The following is a 19037-nucleotide window of genomic DNA, read 5'->3' as shown; positions in this document are numbered from 1 at the left end:
TTTGCACTATCATAAATATCAGTCAGCAACATGGAAACCGTTAATGTTCAGATGACCTCTCGCTTTACTTTTTGTGTGAATAAAGTGGAGTATAACTTCAACAAACACAGTTCCCTTCATTTATGATGGAAACATTCATGGACAAGAACCTGACATGTGATTTTCTTATGAAGTTTTTATTCAACAAGTCTCTTGAGTGAAAACTCAACCTCATGTTGGCAGTGACTCACATCTGTAACCAGTCACAACCAAACACACTCAATAAACTGACACAAAGAACAGCCTCGTTTCACATCAACAAAACTGACAAACACATTTTATGCGGTGCATTTCCTGATTCATAATCTGGATTGATGAACACAATTTCGCTGGATGAACAAACCAGATCAGAGAAAACACCAATCGGACGCCTGTGAACTGAAGAGATCTCGGGCATATTTTCCTGCCTGCTACTTTAAACAATGTCGGCCATTCTAGCCAAAATGTTTAAGGAAATCATAAGGATATCATTTAAGCAGATGTCATTAAAGTATGAAACCATAAAGCAGAATAAACAGTTGTTTACAATTCATCCAAATCAACAGAATTCAAACATTACAGTGATATGTTTTTGTGGTAAAAATCAAACAAGTATCTTTGAGCTGCTGATCCGTGCAGTCGGCTGGTTTCAATAATCCCGAACACACGAGAGGTGATTCTTTCTAACTCTGGAATCCTTGTGTACGTAGGAGACGTGAGCTAGCGTGTCGAATACAATCCTCCTGGACATAGTGCATAAATATTAAAAGAGCCACTATCACGGGCTTTCTCTTGTTATCTCATGTAAACCAATGTGTTCCCGTCACACTGAGAAGAATCCAAAAGGCACAGAAGCCACAAGTGTCAGGTGCGTTATTCTTTGTACTCCAGAAACTGCTGTAGTCTTTTCCGGTGCTCAGCCGACATCTGAACAGCACTGAGGATTTAACACAGAAATGAAAAATCAATACACGTCATTTTTACCATCGGAGAAAGTCACATCATTTAAAAAACAGGCTTTACTTTAAGTGGTCTCCAAACGTGGTTGTTATCCTGTAGATGGCCGTCTTGAGTGTGGCCCTGAGAGCGAAGCGCAGTGTTTTGTAGTTGGAGTCTCCCATGCTGCTGCTCGACCTGAGGGGTTTACTGGAGGCGTGAGGAAGCTTGAAGTGACGGTCTACAGCCTGGGGGGGGGGGGGGGGGGGGGGGAGCAGGACACAACTGTTAATAATAATATCTTAAATATATATCATTTACACTTGTTGTCAGTGTGCAAACAATTCAGCAAGGAAAACCCCATTTGTTTTTGCTTCCTGAAGATGTTGCATCAGCTTCAGTATCTGCAGCTGAGGGATATCCATTTTTTTTAAGGGCAGGTTGTGTGCAGTACACTGAATTGGTCAGTAGGTGTCATCCTTGTGCTTTGTGATATTTGTCGCATAGGTAGCAACTTTCACTCAAGGAACATTGTTTAAATTACATGTGGGTGCATGGGGAAACAATTTACCTCTTGCAGGACCAGCATGCAGCCGAGAATGCTGGGTAACGTGGTCTGTACAACCCCAAACTGGTCTTCTGAGAAGGAGGCTTGAACCAGATAAGACAGACCTGCAGGAGGACATTGGGACACAATGAGTGTGTCTGAGGTACGAAAGCTGCTTCCACATCAAGTGAAAGAGGTGAAGAAGCTCGTCCTACCTTCTAAAGCCCAGATGTGAGCCTGGCTGTCAGCGAAGAGAGCCTGACTGGAGGCCTCCGGAAGCTGCAGGACACAGTGTTAGTGAGCAGGAGATTGTTTATTGATTGTAGATTCAGACTCTGGAATGAGCAAAGTTACTAGTTACCTCCGCCAAGGTGTATGAAAGATTACCCAAAAAATTCCCAGGGTGGATGTGTTATTGGTCAGGGAACAGACTAATAATACCAGGAACTTTTTCACTCTCTTTCATTGCAAAATCTGGTATTTGCCAATGTTTACCTGGATAACTCATAGAATAATTCAAAAAAAAAAAAAATCAGGCACATTAGGGGACACCATTTTTATGAGTATATAAAATTTGATACAGATCCAGATAAAAAACTGAATCCAGTGGATTTAACTGGTTTCACAGGGAGGCTGTTGGGCCTTGGCGGAGGTACGGGCTCTACTGATTTAGTGAGACTACACTACAACATGCATAATTAAAAGGAAAATACAGAAACATCCCAGAAAACAGGAAAACCCACTAGTTTCTACATAAAAGGAAAACATGCAAGTGCAAAGTGAGGAACTTGTCAGAACCTCACATTTGTGATACGATCATAAAAATAAGATTCATCAACATTTACGGAAATACAAACACCACTTTTAACAACACCATCATATTTAAAGTAATTAGTGTGACAGGGAGCTACATTAGTAAGGCATGAGATGATGAGGCCTAACCAGGAATGAAATGGGTGAAATGTGCAGGGCGGAATTGTTAAAATTAAATTAAGAACAGGAATCACTATGCAGGGAGCTCCTCACGAGAAAGCATGCACAGGCAACACATCCTTACCTTGTTAAACAAATACATTATCAGCACCCGCTTTGCCAAGAAATGTTTAACCTGAATGGGACAATTAAGTGAAGAGTTGTTTTGGTGTCAGAAGAAGAAGCCGACACGAGAAGCACAAATCATGGATTTTCACACCAAACAATGATCGTTGAGTCACAGCCCCGTCTCATCTCTGAAGCTAGAGGCTGTAGATAAAGGTGGACGACATGACAGCTCGTCAAAAGTGAAGCCAAATCGTATGGATCGCCTCCTGGTGGCTGGCTGCAGTGTAGGTCATTAACCCTGCCTTCACCATAAAATCCAGATGCAAATCAGATTGACAGCAGTGACTTATGATTGGTCGAGTGTGTGTATCCTTAGGATTTCAATACTACAGCTCCCCACCACAATAACTTCTGCAAAAACTCCTGCTCCAATTAATTGTGTATATTAACATTTCAGCTTCATTTTTATACAACAGGAGGAAGAGGAGACACGTCGATCTTTATTAACAGTTTATATTTAAATAAAAACTGCCTGTCCACCACTGGGACAAAGGGGATTAGTGTGATTCAGATATGAATGAGGAAAAGAATATATGGGTCAAATGGAGGTCTGTGTTTTGACTCTCCCAGGGTTGATAACTGTTAAGTGTGAAAAGCCTTTTGTCAGAAGCAAAGTGTTGAACAGAAAAAAAATTACGTTATAAAACCGATTTGAAACACGACTGCATTACCTGTTCTTTTCTGTTCTGGAGGAACTGAGCCAGTAGACTCGGTTTAGAGGGTTCCTGCTGGGGACTGGGGACTGAGGCAGGAGATGGAGGAGGGGGGCTGCCATTAACCTGTGCATCTACACCAACACAGAGGATTAAACCACACATGAGAACGAGGAAGCTGGACTCAGACATCAATCATCCATCTATTACTGAACTAATGCAATGATCCCCTCAGGCACTGAAAATATGCCATTGAACCTTTGAAGATTGAGAGGTTCAGATCTGTGCAGAGCAGATACAATGAGGTGAATGTGTCACTTGTGAACTGAAATCTCCTTAGCATCATTATGTCAGATGAGGCTCCTCTCACCTGTGGAGGTGGACCAGAGTTTTGGTTCCCTCCTCATGATGTGCGGGCTCTGCACCGAGCCGTGCCACGGGGAGCATTGTTGACGCAGGGCCGGAGAGGCGAAGGGGCTGTCCAGGTCGGGGGTGAAAGGTGCCGTCAGAGGACTCTGCAGGCCCCCGGCAATGGAGCGGGCAAAGACTGAAGCTGGAGTTTTCATCAGCATGTTGGGCCTTGGGGACATGAACTCCTCTGAACCTGAGATTACTTGATGAGAAATACAAAGACAGATCATTTAGATACATTTTTCACACATTGTTTAGGGGGAAAAAATCCTTAAGATAAGAGATGGCTTACGACTACTTCCTAATTTGTATCAACGACAAACTCTACTAAAATATATGCACTGGTGCTGTACTACTTCATAATATACATATAGTATATCGGGCTCTTTACAAATCACCAAGCACCCACCTGATGTCTCAGATGAAGTCTTCCTCTCACTGCCAGTAGACAGGGACTTGGCCCTGCCATTGGTTGCTACACTGTCATGATAGCTGACAAGTCTCTGGGTCAGATCAGCCAGCAGCGACAGACACTCCCGACTGATGGCGTTCCAGTTGTGAGGATGGCCACCTGAGAAAGAGGAATGAAAATATATAGTGAATACAGTTTGATTCTGTTGCAGACAAGGACGTCTTCCCAGATGATATAACAGACCTGGCTGACTCAGACTGAAGACCTCATAGCGCCGAGAGGGGGAGTGTTGAGATAGCAGAGCCAAATCCTGCAGAGCTAGGAACTAAAATTGGGGAGGGACAAGCGATAAATCATATATTAAGTCATCAGTAAGCACATCAGAAAGAGTAAACCTGTGAGAATCTATGGATGTGTTGTACCCACCTTTAATATTATTGGCTTCCTGTCTGTCACAACTTTGGGCAGACACTGGTGGGCATCTTCAGTAAAAGAAGACTGCACTGGAAAGCTGTACACCTGTAGATAAGAAACCTTTCAAATAACTAATGGCTTCTCAAGTGCAATTTTTTTACTAATGAGACTTTTACCACTTACATACAAGTAACCCTTTGATGTACAAAGCAATGACACAGTGCCCCCTATTGTCATGATTTAAAGCAACAAGAGAAGTCTGCCTTGCACCTCAGCATCTCACTATTTTCATGAATTGGTAAAAACAGCAGTGCTCTACATTATGGTGCATGAGGTTTGAGAAGTCACCTCTATCCAGCACAGCAGCTCAAGTCAAATAAATGTTAATCAGTTTAAAAATTACACAAAAATAGAAAAGAAAGAATGAAATTTAACAAAAGCATGCAAAGCAAATCCTCTGCCTTGATTAAATAGTAAGTGGATTTTTAAATCAAAACATACCTCAGTGACAAAGATCCTAAAGAGCAGCAGTGTGATGTACCACGTAAAGAGGAGGAAGGTGGCACTGATCCACAGCTGGTAGAGGAGGGAGAGGTCCAACAGGCCGGCTATGCTGTCAAGAGGGTGGATGGAGCTGGAGGTCGCACACCAACACATCCATGTAATTCTCCAATCAGTTTTTGTGGAATAATATATAAATACTTACAAAATATAAAAAGACTACTGACCTGTTCAAATGAAGATTCAGTGTTTTACAGATCCATACTCTTGGAATGTAGCCTGTTATAATTAAATTAAAGTTGTTATTGCTCTATCAGTAACTTTGTGTAAAAAAGGACAAGCGCAAATGAAAAACTGAGCTTAAGTACAATAACTGAACAATGAATAAAAGTCTATTTGAACCCGAGAGCTTGATCTCATTTAGCAGTTTGATGCAGAGCATAGGAGCTTTGTGTTACTTTTTTGTAAACAGATGTTACTCACCCAAAAAGAAATACACAACAATGAAGTTCCTGACAGAGTAAAGTGCTTGAGTGGCGCTGCATTTCACAACCAGAGGCAGCGATCCCTTGAAGCGGAGGTATTTGTATTGCTGAGGAAATAAGAAAAGGTGAGCATGAGCAACAATAACTGAGTAGAACTCTAAATAGGACACTGACTTTTATTTTATGATATAATGTATAACTATGTACAAACTGTCACAGTACTTGCACCAAAGCGTTTCAAGAAAATAAAATATCCCTCACCTGAACAGTGTGGAAGGAGACATAGTTCATGTTGTGGATCACACCCAATAGACTGTGAGACAATCCAACGAAGGCTCCAGCCAGCAGAAAGACGAGGTGATACTCATTCAGACACATCTGAGGGGGACTGTCAGTGTTGAACACACATTGAGGCAGTTAGAACCGAGCTGATGCATGTCCAACTCAGCGTGATCGTTCCATATGATGGCCGCTTACCCTTCACTCTGAATACACGTGTTACCGAGTGTCTCATATCTGCCCCCGATGGTGACAGCACAAGACCAGGCCACAACTATTCCCATGATGCAGTGGGCCAAGGAGTTCAGAATCTGGCGAGGGTGAAGCAGTTGTCCCAGCAGTGCGATTTTTGAGCAAGCGATGGTTGGGATGACTGAAGAGAGATGGAAAAAACAATGTAAACAAACTTCAACCTTTGGTAAAAGAAACTGTTCTCACACTGTATCAAGATAAATAACTACAATTTACCAAACAAACACTGATATAAGATCATTGTACACAAACACTATTTGTCATTATTGGTAAATCAAATATAAAAATGTTATTTCTAGACGATCTTGTTCTTGTTATATCCAAGAACAGATAGACTTTCATAATTGATTTAAACAATTAATTCCACAAAAACTGATAATAGTCATGTTTATGTTAATGCGTATTCTATAACCTGGTGTCTATGCCATGCCCCGCACCTGTATAATACTCCAGGTTCAGGAAGCCCACCATGAGGATCACTCCACACAGCAGGATGAAGGAGAAGATGGCACTCGCACTCGTGAGTAAGGAGAAGCATTCTGCGGGTAGAGAGAGAAGTGTGAGCTTCACACACAGTTTCATACACAAGCTCCTGGTCAGATCTCTTTCAATGAACACACCTGATATCGTGTGGATGGGGTGGAGGAGACTGAACCTGCTGAGGATTACAAAAAACGCTGTGATGGGGGGCAACAGCAGGACAGCCCAGGCAATACTGGCCGCAGCTCTCCAGCAAATCACCTAAAAAGAGCAGACAGTCATTGTTATGCATTGCAAAATACACCAGCATTAAATCACCTTAACAGGACTGAAACGTCCATATGACAAACTGATGAAATATTTGACTTTTCTTTTTCACCAAAATGCCTTAAATCAGATGCATAATCAACTCCTCCAAGTGAGTGATTTTTGAAAGTTATATTACCAGTTTAAATACATTTGTACTTCCACAAGAACTACATTGATAGCAATCAACGACATGAGGTTAAAAAAAATGCAGTCATCATAAGGATAATATGCAAACAACCATTTCATAATAAACCTGCAAACCATCCCAGAATAACATCCAAATAGAAACAAGGATAATAATAAATAGGCTTCCAAACACATACACACATCAGATCAAGTTTTCTTTGGCTTATAATGTGATTATTAGGTCACAAAAGCATTACATAAAGACCTTAACATCACCAGGGACATACAATGAAGTGTGTGCAAGTTGTGTGAGTTTGACAAAGCAACACAAACTGAGCGATGCAGCTTTAACAGGCAATGAAACCAACTTTAACACAATACAACCTCACTTGTCTATAACGGTATTTGTTAATAAACAATACTAAGCTGTTTTCGTTCAGAGTAACAGTGTTAGCTTGTTAGCTAAACTCACATAAGCTAGCATAAACACGGATGCTACTTTAGCTAGCACAAGCGAGACGTTTTCTTTTTCCCACCCTCCCACTTCTCAGAGAGGAAATGTTTCCCGTGGACGAGGCACTCACCTTCCGGATGAACCAGCAGCTCTGCTCCGTGGAATACATGTCGCCGGGATGAAGAAACGAGCCGCACGGGGGTTCTGACCGGGTCCGGTTCTCCTGCTGTCAAACTGCGGCTTAGCTCGGTTTCTCATATCGCGCCACATGCACTCAAAAGACCTGCGAAGGACCCCGCGCTCATAGCTGCCCGCCCTCCTGCCTGTTGCCAGCGTCTCACACATACATGAATCTACTGAAAATCTGCTCAACAACAACAACAACAATGACAATAATAATGATAATATATTAGATTCAAACTGTTTTGGCCAAGTGTAAACTGAAAATAATAAGGTCATAAGGTCAACTTTAAACATTTGAATGATAAATACTGGTATATAACACTCTCACAAGATCAATTTACACACTGCACCAGGAGCCGTCAACCATGTTTTAATCGTTAAAGTTATATCTTTGCTTTCCTGTCTGAAACATTAGTCAGATACTTGTAAATTAACCTATTTGCTTCAGAGTGTTAGTGGCTGTATCTCTTTCAGTTCTGAATCCCTTTCGTGTCATCGTACACAAAAGATTTCTTGTCGTGATGATAGCCGTTCGCATACGTTGGGAAAGTGTGTTTATCATAAAGAGTCTTTTTGTCGTTGTCCCGGCTGAACGGCTTGGTCTCGAAAGCGTTGACCGGTAGCTTCTGGGACGAGCTGATGGACATGTCGGTTTGCGTTGTTTTTTCGACAAATGGTTTCTGCACGGGCCTTTGTGCGATGGCCGGCAGGGCCAGCTGCTCCCTCTGCGCCTTCTTGTCTTCCCACAACTTCAGCAGACGCCGCTGATTGTTGGTCATGTCCTTGAGGTTCTGCTGCAGCGACTGGACCTGGTCTTCCAACAGAGTTTTCGAAGTGACTGTATTCGCCAACTCTGAGGTCAACTCGTCGATGGTCAGGCTCAGCTTCCCGGCCTTCTCCACCAAGGAGCTGCAGTCGCGCTCCTTCTCGTGCAGGTCATTGATTATGTCCTTCGTGGTCTTGCCGTTGAACTTGGGGCTGCACTCAAGTCCGATCTCAGTGCGAAGAGCCTTCACTTGTTTCCTCAGCTCCTTGTTGTCCACGCTGAAGGTCTTCAGTTTCTGCCTCACAGCTTCGGTAGAGCGCCACCTTGACTCGTATTGCCGCAGCTTCTCCCTGAGAGCGCTCTCCCTGTGCATGGCGTCGTCTCGTTCCTTGCTGCATTTCTCCAAAAGTTTCAAAGTCTCAAATTTGGACACTTTTTCACCTTTCCCACTTGAGGAGGCCATCCCACAGAAAGGTTTCCTAATCACAATGAAAAAAACAACAATAATCTCTTTATTCTTGAAAGCGGTTTAAAGAGTCCTTTAGAGTTGGGCGAATAAATCCACAAGCACGAGCAGCTGCCTGCAGGTCCGGGACTGACGCGGGTGACATTCCTTTTAGAGGGTAACCTGCTTGACAGTCAGCCCCAGTGTAACACTAAGCTGGGGCTTGAATGACCATTAATTAGGGCACCACCATTCTATTGACACCGTTTCAAGTGACACAGTTTTCTTACTGTTTTTTTTAATTAAACTAAAAAACAAGCCCGTGTTAATCAATGGAAATATTAACCCTGACCTAAACCTAAGTCCTCTGCATATGAGGGGCTGAGCACACAGAGTTTACCTTTGGAAACCGGCTTTGCATGCATAAGTAACATTTTCCACTGCAGGCGATCTGCGACACAGTAGATTCTCTCAATTCACTCGACCAGGCGACAGATAAGATGGATGAGTTGCAAGGAACAAACAGCAGCGGCAGCCAAATGTCTACTTTTTAAGTTGGACGCTCTCTTTGACAAGTTAAAGTTAAACCTATTAGTTACAATCTCTCCCTTAAATATTTAAAATGTCCAACTGTTGAAAGCTCCTGGCAGCCTTTAATGCTGTCAGGAGCTGGGCAGAGAAGAGTCATGTTGCCGACACAGGAGGTTGTGCGACATCAAACGTGACTTTAGGTTCACTGGAAGAAAATAACAAACAAAGTCTTCTCTGGTAATTCAAGTATTAATATAATGCAAATATACCACAGTCCTGACACATTTTTACAAGGATTTAAACTTGTTGTTATTACAGAGGGTAAATTTCTTACTAGGGAACTAAATCACAAAACACTAAAGTGATAGTGAACATCTCTGCCTGTATGCAAAATGATTTGCTCTATTCCAATGGCAAAAATCATTGGATAATTTGTCAAATGTACAGATTAATCGACTATATCTTATTCCCTGTTTCCAGTCCTTATGCTAAACTAGTTTATTTGTGAGCAAAAGACAATTTTACACTTTCGTGGACAATAAAATTCTTATTTTCAATTACATGAAAGTAGCTTACATCTTCCTAAAAAGCATATAACAACTAAGTGAATAATTAGATTTCTTAAACTACTTATTGAATATTGGCAAAGCCAGCATGCAAATAATCGGTTAATATAGTTCAATGAATGATGGGAACTCGCCACCAAGTGACCTTGGAATTAATTATGACTAATTAATTATTAGTCATAGCACTGACAAATTCATTCAAGAAAATTGTGTCCCGAAAAGATCATGTTTGATTTTATTACCCTTTGAATACAAATTCAATTTCATCACAAACAGTGAAGAAGAAAAAAAAAACTTAATTACAAAAATAGTTACAGGATTTGGTCTTTGGCCTTAGTTTAGGGCACTTATGGTTATGTCAGTTAGAGCAAATACAATAACTTAGTACATAAAAAGTCTGACCCTTGGAAGTTATAAAGTTGTTCATAGAGAAAGTTCTGTACACAAACACACTAACTTAATCTCATTGTAGAATAGTGCAGTGACATTACTGCAAATACCTAAATATTTCAACTACATACTAAAAGAGATCCCGTGTTGTGTAACATTATAGCCCATTTATGTGTCAAGACAATCAGAACCCATCCAATGAGAAATAACATACTTGTAGCAGTGTTCATTTTCAAAGGTCACAAAGTTGAACCGAGGATACACACAGGGTTTTAAGGTCTTGAGCCAGAATGTTCCAGTGCAGGTGAAATCCAGACGACCAATGACTTCATCACCTCCGGAACCCGATTCTCACTGATAAGGCAACAGGAGAACCTGCCATTTAGAAAGAAAAAGAATGACACATGCTACGGGAAGGAGAAATCATGTACAGGAAGTCCGGTGTCAGATGTTCAGCTCCAGCAAATCATAATAACATGAGCCAACGCAAGGCTAATGTTGGTGGTAAATATTCTTGACAAATTAAAATTGTCAAGAGAGAGCACAAGGTTTATAATTATTAAATTCAATTTTGGTTGTATAGCGCCAGACATTGCCTCAAGAGCATTTTATATAGAAAATCAAGATCTTAAAATGTATATAGAAACCCAACGTTTTTTCCCCAGAAAAATGGGGAGGAGAGAAGAGATGGTTTGAAAAGAGGGGAGAGAAGAGAGAGAGAGAGAGAGAGAGAGAGAGAAAGAGAGAGAGATACGAGGAACAGTTGTGTAACGTCAGGTTTCAGCTCTGACAGAATGAATCAGGAATTGTGTTACTAGAGTTTTTGTACAATAGCCTCAAGGCTTTAAAAGATTCTGTGTCAGTATTTTTTACCTTCACCAGTCGAAGGCCTTCATGTCAAAGATGATGTCTTGTTCACCACTGCTGCAGTTGGAATTTCAATTGGTAGTGCTGGTTCTGGTCGGCTAAAGAAATAGGCCTGAAAACCAAGGAAAAACAAAAAAATCAGTAAAAGAACCTGGCAAAGGGGCAATTACATGACTAGGAGAAACATCCCATCAGGCAAAAGCTCAAGCTGAAGTATCTGAGAGTAACTGTGCAGCAAATGTTAAGTGTTATGCATTCATCTTGGTCCGACACAGCTTGGAGACTAATTACATGAGCGTGAGCAGAGACAGGACACCGCTGCAGGCCTGACCTTAAGAGGTGCACTAACAGCCCGCTGTCACACTCGTTAGCAAATACAGTCACAGTTTCCGATGAAGAGAGTATGACTCGTGTGAGTTAACGTGACACTCTCAGGTGAAGTCATTTCCCAGATGCACACAGGGAGAGACACGCACAATTGCTGGAATGTGAGTGACATAGAGGAGCAGGTTCAAAGCCTTGCCACGCTACTGAGATCACTAGAGACAATACGGAGTGGGTCAATCATTGTTATCTACACCGTGATGAACAGCTGTATCTTATTTCCCCAAACGGATACTTTTTCCATATCTCTCCAATTAGTCCACATGGAAACGTTATGTAGAATCAGAGCTGGAGCAAATTTACCTTACAACCAACAGCAAGCAGGACGTTGAACAACACAACAGCCGACAGGACGGCCACGATAACTTTTGGGTGGTCCTCCCTGACGGCAGGCCAGAGCGTCATCACCAGCACTGAGCCGGAGAGGCAGAGGGCCACCACAATGGTGCACCACCTCAACCATTCAAATGGGAGAATCCATAGGACCTTATTGAGGAAACAAAAGTGAATTATATTGTGTGTAAATGCCCCATTTCATAATATGTATTCCAAGCTTTTCTTCTACTTGAACTGTAAAGATGTTTAAAAAAAATGATTGATTCTGAAAGTTGTTCATGTCTTACCACTGCAGGTATGTAAATTGAAAGTGAATATCCGTACACACAGATGATCTCCATGAAGGAGTATGACACCAAGTTCATGATCTTGTTGTTTCTCCATAGCAGGAAACCCCAGAGGGCAAGAGGCACCAACCAGGCATAGGTGAAGATCGCTGTTGCAGCAATGGTCACTGGAAAACAGACAATATATTAAAGTAGAAGAGCTGTAAGAAATAATTTAAGGAAAGTGTCCTGCTACTGTCAAGTGAGACTTGAATACCTTTTTGAAACTCAGGGGTGTACTTGTAGTTTGGTTTGCCTAAGTGCATCAGAAAGTTGGATATATTTCCACTGATGGCAATGGCAAACACAAGGGTAGTGCAAATCCAGAACGGTCCTGAAAACACAAATATAAATCATTAGATCTTCAGTTCACATGCACATTTGGACAACCTCTAAACAGGGCATGAAGAGTGCTGACCATAAAGATCAGGATTTCTTCGAAGGTGGACCTGAACAAAGTTCTTTCCAGGCCATGGCAGCACTGACCCGAGGATTCTTTCCTTCACCTGGAAGAAAAGTTATTACCTAAATAGATTGACAACTTGCATTTGTTCCGATGCACATGATATTGTTGTCATACGGGTTTAAAGTCTTTAGAAAAAGTTGTGATTTTATTACATGATGCGTCTCGACGTCAAAGAATTTCTGGTAGTACTCAAACGTCCAGAAAGGGGCACTTTTCTGTTGCCCGGAGAGAAGCTTCAATAGAAAACAGAGAACAATGAGACAACAAGTTTACATTTTATGCAACAAGACTTGATTGTTTAAAGTGTTCGTCTTGTGCAGACCTCTGACTGGTCGTCATAGGGAAGTGTGTCCTCATCATCATCCCCACTGGGATTTAAACCAGCAGCTCTTTTCTGCCTCTCAGGTTCGACGTCATCGTCTTCAATGCTAATGGTGGTTGCATCTCTGTTGGCTTCTAACAGATTACCAGCTTCTTCAAATTCTAAATTCATGACACGGAACAAAATGGAAATTATTTGTCGCGTGTTTTGATGGATTAACTGCTGCTGCGGATACAACACAGTACAAAATGGGTAGGTGGGTGTGTTTGCATAAGCTATAAATAGGAAGCAGCTAAATTCAAATAAACATCACGCCACTGGCTACTTGTCAAATGTCCAGTGTGTATGATTTAGACGAGGTGAGAGGTATTCAGCTAAAACATGCAACTCCACCACTAGATGTCACTAAATTCGACACAATGAACCTTTAACACTCACTTTTAATCGAATGGCCAATTTTACTAACAATTTCATATTATCCTATATCGTTATAATTTGTGAATCTAGCATCTTTGGTTTTAAAAGGTGCTACGTGAATAAAGTTTGTATTATTACTTCTTAACACCAGAGAGACTGTGGAGGACACTCACCCTGGAACTGAAAGGGATCTTTTGCTGTCGCCATTTAAACGGATTCACCCTCAGACTCCAGAGGCTCGTCTGTCAGGAAACTTTTGGCAACAACTTTATTCTTAGAAAACTGTGGAGGAAACGAAACGTAAACCATTTTCAGCTCCAAGGCTTATCCACCCCCTTCATCGTCATACGGATAAAACAGCTGAGCTCAAAGAGGGATACACCGGGAAACACGCACGTTATATGTTAGCTAGCTAGTTAGTTAGCTAGCAAGTTCTCACTTGACAGCTCAACAACAACTCGCCAATTATCGCAACATCAGCAGCAGAGGAAACAACCAGAGCCTCGGTTGCGAGCAGGAATCCAGATGTTAGTTTGGATCAGTTCCTCTAAACGAAGCCAGTTGTACCTGTTGATCTTTTAAACTCGGGAAATCATTTCACTTCTCTCGGCTCCAGGAAACTCGTATTCGTGTCATGTAAACAAGCCGGTTTCCTGCTTCTGAACCTCTTCAAAATAAGAGTTAAAATCATAAATTACTAATAGTTATTAATAGTAACCCAGAAACAAGCATATTATATTAATTGAGTCATTCGTTTATTTGCATTTAGTTCGACATTATACAAACAAGTCAAAGAATATAAATAAACATAAAAAAGTAGTATTTACAGTTTATCGTATCTTGTATCTTGAGGAAATAAACCACTTAATAAAGTCAGTAACTAATAATTATCTTTTACTAAACTTATATACATCTATAAATATGTTTGCCTGTTGTATATAATTAACAAAACATATATGTAATAACAAACACAATACAAATAATTAAAATAAGGCTATGCATATATTTATACACAAATACAAACTCATACACCTATATACCTAAAATCAAAACTAGCTCATATTAAATATTAAAATAAATAAATAAATCGTCTTGTTCCTTGGGACCCCCGCCTACATACCCCAAATCAGACAAAAACATAATTGCATGTTATTCATAAGAGAAAATACATATTAAGTGACCAAATAAAGAAACAGTTCCACCTCGAGATTGTTTATTATGAGTAGCTGGGCTTTTAGTTTGAAGTTTGCATGGCGGGCAGAGGTCTCTGAAGTTGCCGGGTGGGCTAACTACAGGATCTTGTTATACATGTAAATAAACGCAAATAGCTAGCAAATAATGAAATAATCGGTTTTAACCATAGACTGTGTATATTGTCTATATGAAGCTTAAGTCGACTCTCCTGTCTGGTTGCTAGCAAGTGAGCATTTGTCCTTTTTTGACGTGTTTAGCAGGTAGCTAGCTAGCTAAAGGTGCATGAGCGGTGTGTTTGCTGTGTCCTCACTGTGGAAGGGACAGAATAATGGACGATGGCCCCGTCTACGTGCGAGAAAAGGGAAACCTCCGTCGGGTCAGTGACATCGTTCTGTCGCAGCCGAAGCCCGCGTCGTCCTGCCGGAGGACGAACCCACTGGTACTGAGGAAGGAGCACTTCGTGTTCACCTACAACTCCGAGGGCAGCCTGCGGTACACCACCAAGTCCCTGTTCGACCTGGCGCTGCTGTTCGTGGCTCACAACATCCACCACGTGGACTCGCTGGTGGGCTTCCCCGAGCAGATCGGGGACCGGCTGTTCGCCGCCGCAGTGGAGAACCGTGCGTTCTCCAACACGGACGTCTCTCCCAAGGCGCTGCGGTTGTTCAGCGACGCGTACGGGCAGATGGTGCTGGGATCCCTGTGTCTGCGGAACAGGCGAGTCGAAGTCTACGTTTCTCCACTGAGGTCATGTGCTTATCTATTTGTGACCTTACGGTAAAGGTCGTTGAAGCGAAAAAGTCCAGAGACACATTTGATTTTATGTCAACACAAAACAACAACACGTGCAATGAAATGGAATATTATATGTATGTATTTTAAGTTGTCTACTTTTCCATTACGGCACTCATAACTTCCTCATATTACATATTATTGTTTTTTAAATATCCTTGAGAGGTGACAGATATTTCTCCTCACACTTCTTCATGGTGACTCTCATTGTCTGTAGGTCAATTTTCAGAAGATCTTACTTCAGAATGTCTGAGAAAATGTGAGGCAAAATGGTCTACTCTGCCATTATGTCGCTATAACTTGCTCATGTTAATTTGAATAGGTTATGAGTGCCATAATCAGAATGTAGCCAACACTTCTGGTGGCCCAAATAAAATAAAGATGAGCTTAAAGCAAATAGCTAAAGTCTGGCCCGGGTATACCAAAACAAACGTGGGCCATCTAGGAAAACAAGTGTAATCTGGATGTGAACCTACAGTGGCCGTGTGGTAGATGGGGACTGTCAGGATTGGACTGCCAATGTGCCAGCATTTCAGAAATTGTGTGTGACTGTGCCAGAATAGTTTTACTGAGTGGGTTTGCTTTTCATGTCCTTCATTTTTCATTTCCACAGGTTTCCACTCCTGCACGAGAGGATGGATGAAATTAAAACCTTTCACAGTTTGAAGTCACTGGATTTGTTTGGCTGCAGACTGGGTGACGATCATGAGATATTCCATCATCTAACATCCACCTCATTGGCAAAGTAATAACCAGTGATTTCTCTATTCCAAAGAAGCATTGTGGGGAATCTAAGAAATAGATCAACTAACACTTGTGTCTTTCATCTTCAGCAGTTTGATTCATCTTTCCATCGGTGGTAACAGTCTGTCGGACGCTGGCTTACAAAGACTGACTGCACCCGTCCGGATGATGAGGAGGGGACTTGATCGTCTTCAGCTCCTGGATGTTTCCTGTTTGTTACCAGAATATTAACAGCTCCCACATAGTGGTAGCACAAATACCACCACCATCAAATTCAAACCAGTAATAAGTTGATATGTTTTGTTAAACAGCTGCTCAGTTATTCTTTTTTCTCGTCCAGATAACCCTATCTCAGAGAGAGCACTTAGATACCTCACATGCCTCCCAAAACTGGAAAAACTTGACGTGTCTGGGACCAGTTTGAAGGTAAGCCAATTATGGTTGTGTGCAACACCTAGCTGCAGCTTATTGTGATGCCGATGTATAAAATGAATGTATACATCCAGCTCAATGCAGGTTGGAAGAAGACCATATGGAAGCTGTTGGGACTCGTTCGTTCTGAGAAACCTTTGGACCTCTTCGATCACTTGAGGTGTAAAACAGAAGGCTGGGCCGAACAGGTACATATCATCAGGTGCTGATAGAAGTATACAGCCAGTGACAGACATGTACTTCAGAGGATGTATCAACACGAACAATGCAGGGGGAGATTCTCCGATTCTCTTCTTAGAAGTGTTCACAGAAGTGTGGCACAGCAGGCAGAGGTAGGACATAATGTATTTATTCCGCTGCGGAGATCATGTGTTTTTGTTTATAGCACAACACCCTTATCAACAAAAGCTCTCTTGACTTCTCTGACTGTGTTGTTGTGAACGCTTCAGAGCAAAGAAACTCCACCTGCGTTGTTCACGTGGGAAACCTCCTTAAAAAGCCCATTCGTGATTCTGCATGCATCCTCTGGAAGGGTCGGGTTCATGTCTTCCCTGCTTTCTCTTCACCTTTCACTTTTAATTTTCCTTTTGTTGAGTAAAGGCTCAATGCCCAGTGTGTTGCACATCATCTTAACAAATGCTTATCTTGTTTCCAGGTGGTTAACCAGTGGGAAACAAATACCGCCCAAATGCCAAAACAGAAAAAAATTGAAGCATCAAGAACATCAGCGCTACGCTTTTGTAAGTCTTCTTTCATTTGACATTCTGACTTACTACTGGTAAATGAAATTGAGCTTTGTAACTCCACATGAATTAGTTATGAAAGTCTTTTTGCTGTGTAGTCGGAAGGCAGAAGTTTGTGAGAGAAGTCCTGAATGCAACCCCCCTGGTATGTGAGAGTGAAGAAGAGGACAAGAGGGAGAGAATGCATTTCTACCGACCTGCATCAAATTATCACATGCCTGAGAAACAGGTTCCACACAAGACAAATCATCCTGCAAAGAGTTCCTGTCATGGAATCAAAAAAAGGCCGCGTCAATCAGAAGGATGTGACAGCTCACATCTGAGCCCCCCAACAAAACGTTCACCCTCATCAGCTGTTAATGCAGAAGACCTTGAACTGTTGAATAGCTATTGAGGCATGTCCCACGTGATATTTCCCAAAGAGTAGAGCATAGCTCAAGTACGTCCTATAACAGGTAACACTCAAATTAACAAAAATGCTGTTTTTAAAATTATTTTCTGAATAAAGTTCAATATTTAACATTTGTTCACTTCCTTTTTTGCGATTTTGTATATAGAGGCTTAGAAATACAACCCTGTTCAGGCCTGGTGCACAAAAAAGTGTGTGAACATGCAGCAATGCAGCACAGGGTCAACTGACACAAATACCTGAAATTGTTTGTGACTGACTTGTAGAAAGTGTTCTTCACATGATCTTATTGGGTGTCTGTATAACTATTTCAGTATATTATAGGGTACAGTATGTCCTGTCCTCAGCCTAATCAACATCCAGCCCTTCATTGCCTTTTATTCCTCTGTTTGCCAGTATCCAGAAAAAAGTACAACATTCATATTGAGAAATCTATACAGGGTTTCAAATATCTCATTAACTAAATCTACCCTACTGTTAGATGACAATGACTTTAATAACATTATTGGTTAGCAGGAATCTATACAAAACAACCGAAATCGCTTGGAAGTATGAAGGTATACTGAAACTGTTTGGTTTATTGCCAACATCATGGTGCATTACGCCGTCCACTGTGTTGGTGAACCGCTCCTGGAGGACCTGTATTACCAGTACCACTCCTTTGATATTGAGCGCCCCTGTCCTTTGACTATGTATGCCCTTTATATATACAGTCTATGTGTATGCTACAGTCCTATGATGTTGTATTGGCCCCTCAATAACCAAACAAAGAAGAAGAACCAAGGGGAATGACCATCATTTATCTAAAGTAACTGGTTAGCTATACAGCAGTACGAGTGTTACGAGCAGTGTGGTACAAGACAGTTTAAACGCTTCAGAGATAACACACAATGCAAAGTATTACCATGCCTGAGAGTGCAGACGCGTCCATGTTTGAGGAGAGCTGTGTCTGTATTACCAATCCAGAGCTACATGAGGAGCTGGCTGAATTACAGCGGCTGGCGGGGAAACTGTGGACAGAGAACAAAAAACTGGTGGAAACAGTGGATGATGGAAAGGAAATCTACCACTGCACTACCTACTATGAGCTAACACAGAAGACTGTTGAACTTGAGGACCTATTTAAGATGCTGCAGACAAAGAAAGACAATGTAATTGCAAGAATGCTGACTCTGCAGGAAAGTTGCAAGGGCAGTACCTGTCATGAACTTATGAAGAAGATGGCGGAATTTGAGAACCACATTCAGATGCTGAATACGGACAACACAAATCGGTTGGCAACACAACAGGAATACTACAACTACAGTACCTGTTTGAAGCTATCACGGAGGTTGACTGAAAATGAG

At 41.6% G+C, this 19037-nt stretch overlaps 4 protein-coding genes across 8 annotated transcripts; 1 reads left to right on the top strand and 3 right to left on the bottom strand.

Moving 5' to 3' along the window:
• Nucleotides 1-157: 157 nt before the first annotated feature.
• Nucleotides 158-7679, bottom strand: ndc1 (NDC1 transmembrane nucleoporin). 2 transcript variants are annotated; one of them, XM_062404647.1, is made up of 18 exons: nucleotides 7509-7675; nucleotides 6630-6750; nucleotides 6447-6548; nucleotides 5956-6130; nucleotides 5740-5866; nucleotides 5477-5585; nucleotides 5221-5272; nucleotides 4994-5126; nucleotides 4505-4597; nucleotides 4322-4403; nucleotides 4076-4237; nucleotides 3626-3868; nucleotides 3274-3389; nucleotides 2559-2609; nucleotides 1717-1780; nucleotides 1526-1626; nucleotides 1042-1202; nucleotides 158-955 (listed from the first exon to the last, which is right to left on the bottom strand). In XM_062404647.1, the coding sequence occupies exons 1-18, from the start codon at nucleotides 7545-7547 to the stop codon at nucleotides 892-894; spliced, it is 1995 nt and encodes a 664-aa protein (XP_062260631.1). In that variant the 5' UTR covers nucleotides 7548-7675; the 3' UTR covers nucleotides 158-891. The 2 variants fall into 2 exon arrangements, with proteins under 2 accessions (XP_062260631.1, XP_062260632.1); XM_062404648.1 differs by lacking the exon at nucleotides 2559-2609 and having other exon boundaries at nucleotides 7509-7679.
• A 133-nt stretch (nucleotides 7680-7812) lies between these two features.
• zgc:113691 (uncharacterized protein LOC503529 homolog) lies at nucleotides 7813-8910 on the bottom strand. The gene has a single exon (XM_062404651.1). It carries the CDS (start codon nucleotides 8788-8790, stop codon nucleotides 8032-8034), a length of 759 nt encoding a protein of 252 aa, XP_062260635.1. The 5' UTR covers nucleotides 8791-8910; the 3' UTR covers nucleotides 7813-8031.
• Nucleotides 8911-10087: 1177 nt separating this feature from the next.
• On the bottom strand, nucleotides 10088-15013 carry yipf1 (Yip1 domain family, member 1). 4 transcript variants are annotated; one of them, XM_062404646.1, is made up of 10 exons: nucleotides 14882-15013; nucleotides 13551-13659; nucleotides 12961-13121; nucleotides 12791-12871; nucleotides 12591-12678; nucleotides 12390-12506; nucleotides 12134-12300; nucleotides 11814-11996; nucleotides 11133-11238; nucleotides 10088-10634 (listed from the first exon to the last, which is right to left on the bottom strand). In XM_062404646.1, exons 2-9 carry the CDS (start codon nucleotides 13582-13584, stop codon nucleotides 11152-11154), a joined length of 918 nt encoding a protein of 305 aa, XP_062260630.1. In that variant the 5' UTR covers nucleotides 13585-13659; nucleotides 14882-15013; the 3' UTR covers nucleotides 10088-10634; nucleotides 11133-11151. The 4 variants fall into 4 exon arrangements, with proteins under 4 accessions (XP_062260630.1, XP_062260627.1, XP_062260628.1 ...); XM_062404643.1 differs by lacking the exon at nucleotides 14882-15013 and adding an exon at nucleotides 13945-14049; XM_062404644.1 differs by lacking the exon at nucleotides 14882-15013 and adding an exon at nucleotides 13840-13989.
• lrrc42 (leucine rich repeat containing 42) lies at nucleotides 14900-17802 on the top strand. The gene is made up of 7 exons (XM_062404642.1): nucleotides 14900-15288; nucleotides 15977-16108; nucleotides 16197-16318; nucleotides 16448-16533; nucleotides 16614-16727; nucleotides 17195-17279; nucleotides 17381-17802. The coding sequence occupies exons 1-7, from the start codon at nucleotides 14900-14902 to the stop codon at nucleotides 17674-17676; spliced, it is 1224 nt and encodes a 407-aa protein (XP_062260626.1). The 3' UTR covers nucleotides 17677-17802.
• Nucleotides 17803-19037: the final 1235 nt, after the last annotated feature.

This window comes from Platichthys flesus, chromosome 14, assembly GCF_949316205.1.
Source record: "Platichthys flesus chromosome 14, fPlaFle2.1, whole genome shotgun sequence".
In the NCBI taxonomy this organism is placed as follows: Eukaryota; Metazoa; Chordata; class Actinopteri; order Pleuronectiformes; family Pleuronectidae; genus Platichthys; species Platichthys flesus.
The sequence above is the reverse complement of the archived record's forward strand: the minus strand, read 5'-3'. Positions and strand labels throughout refer to the sequence as shown.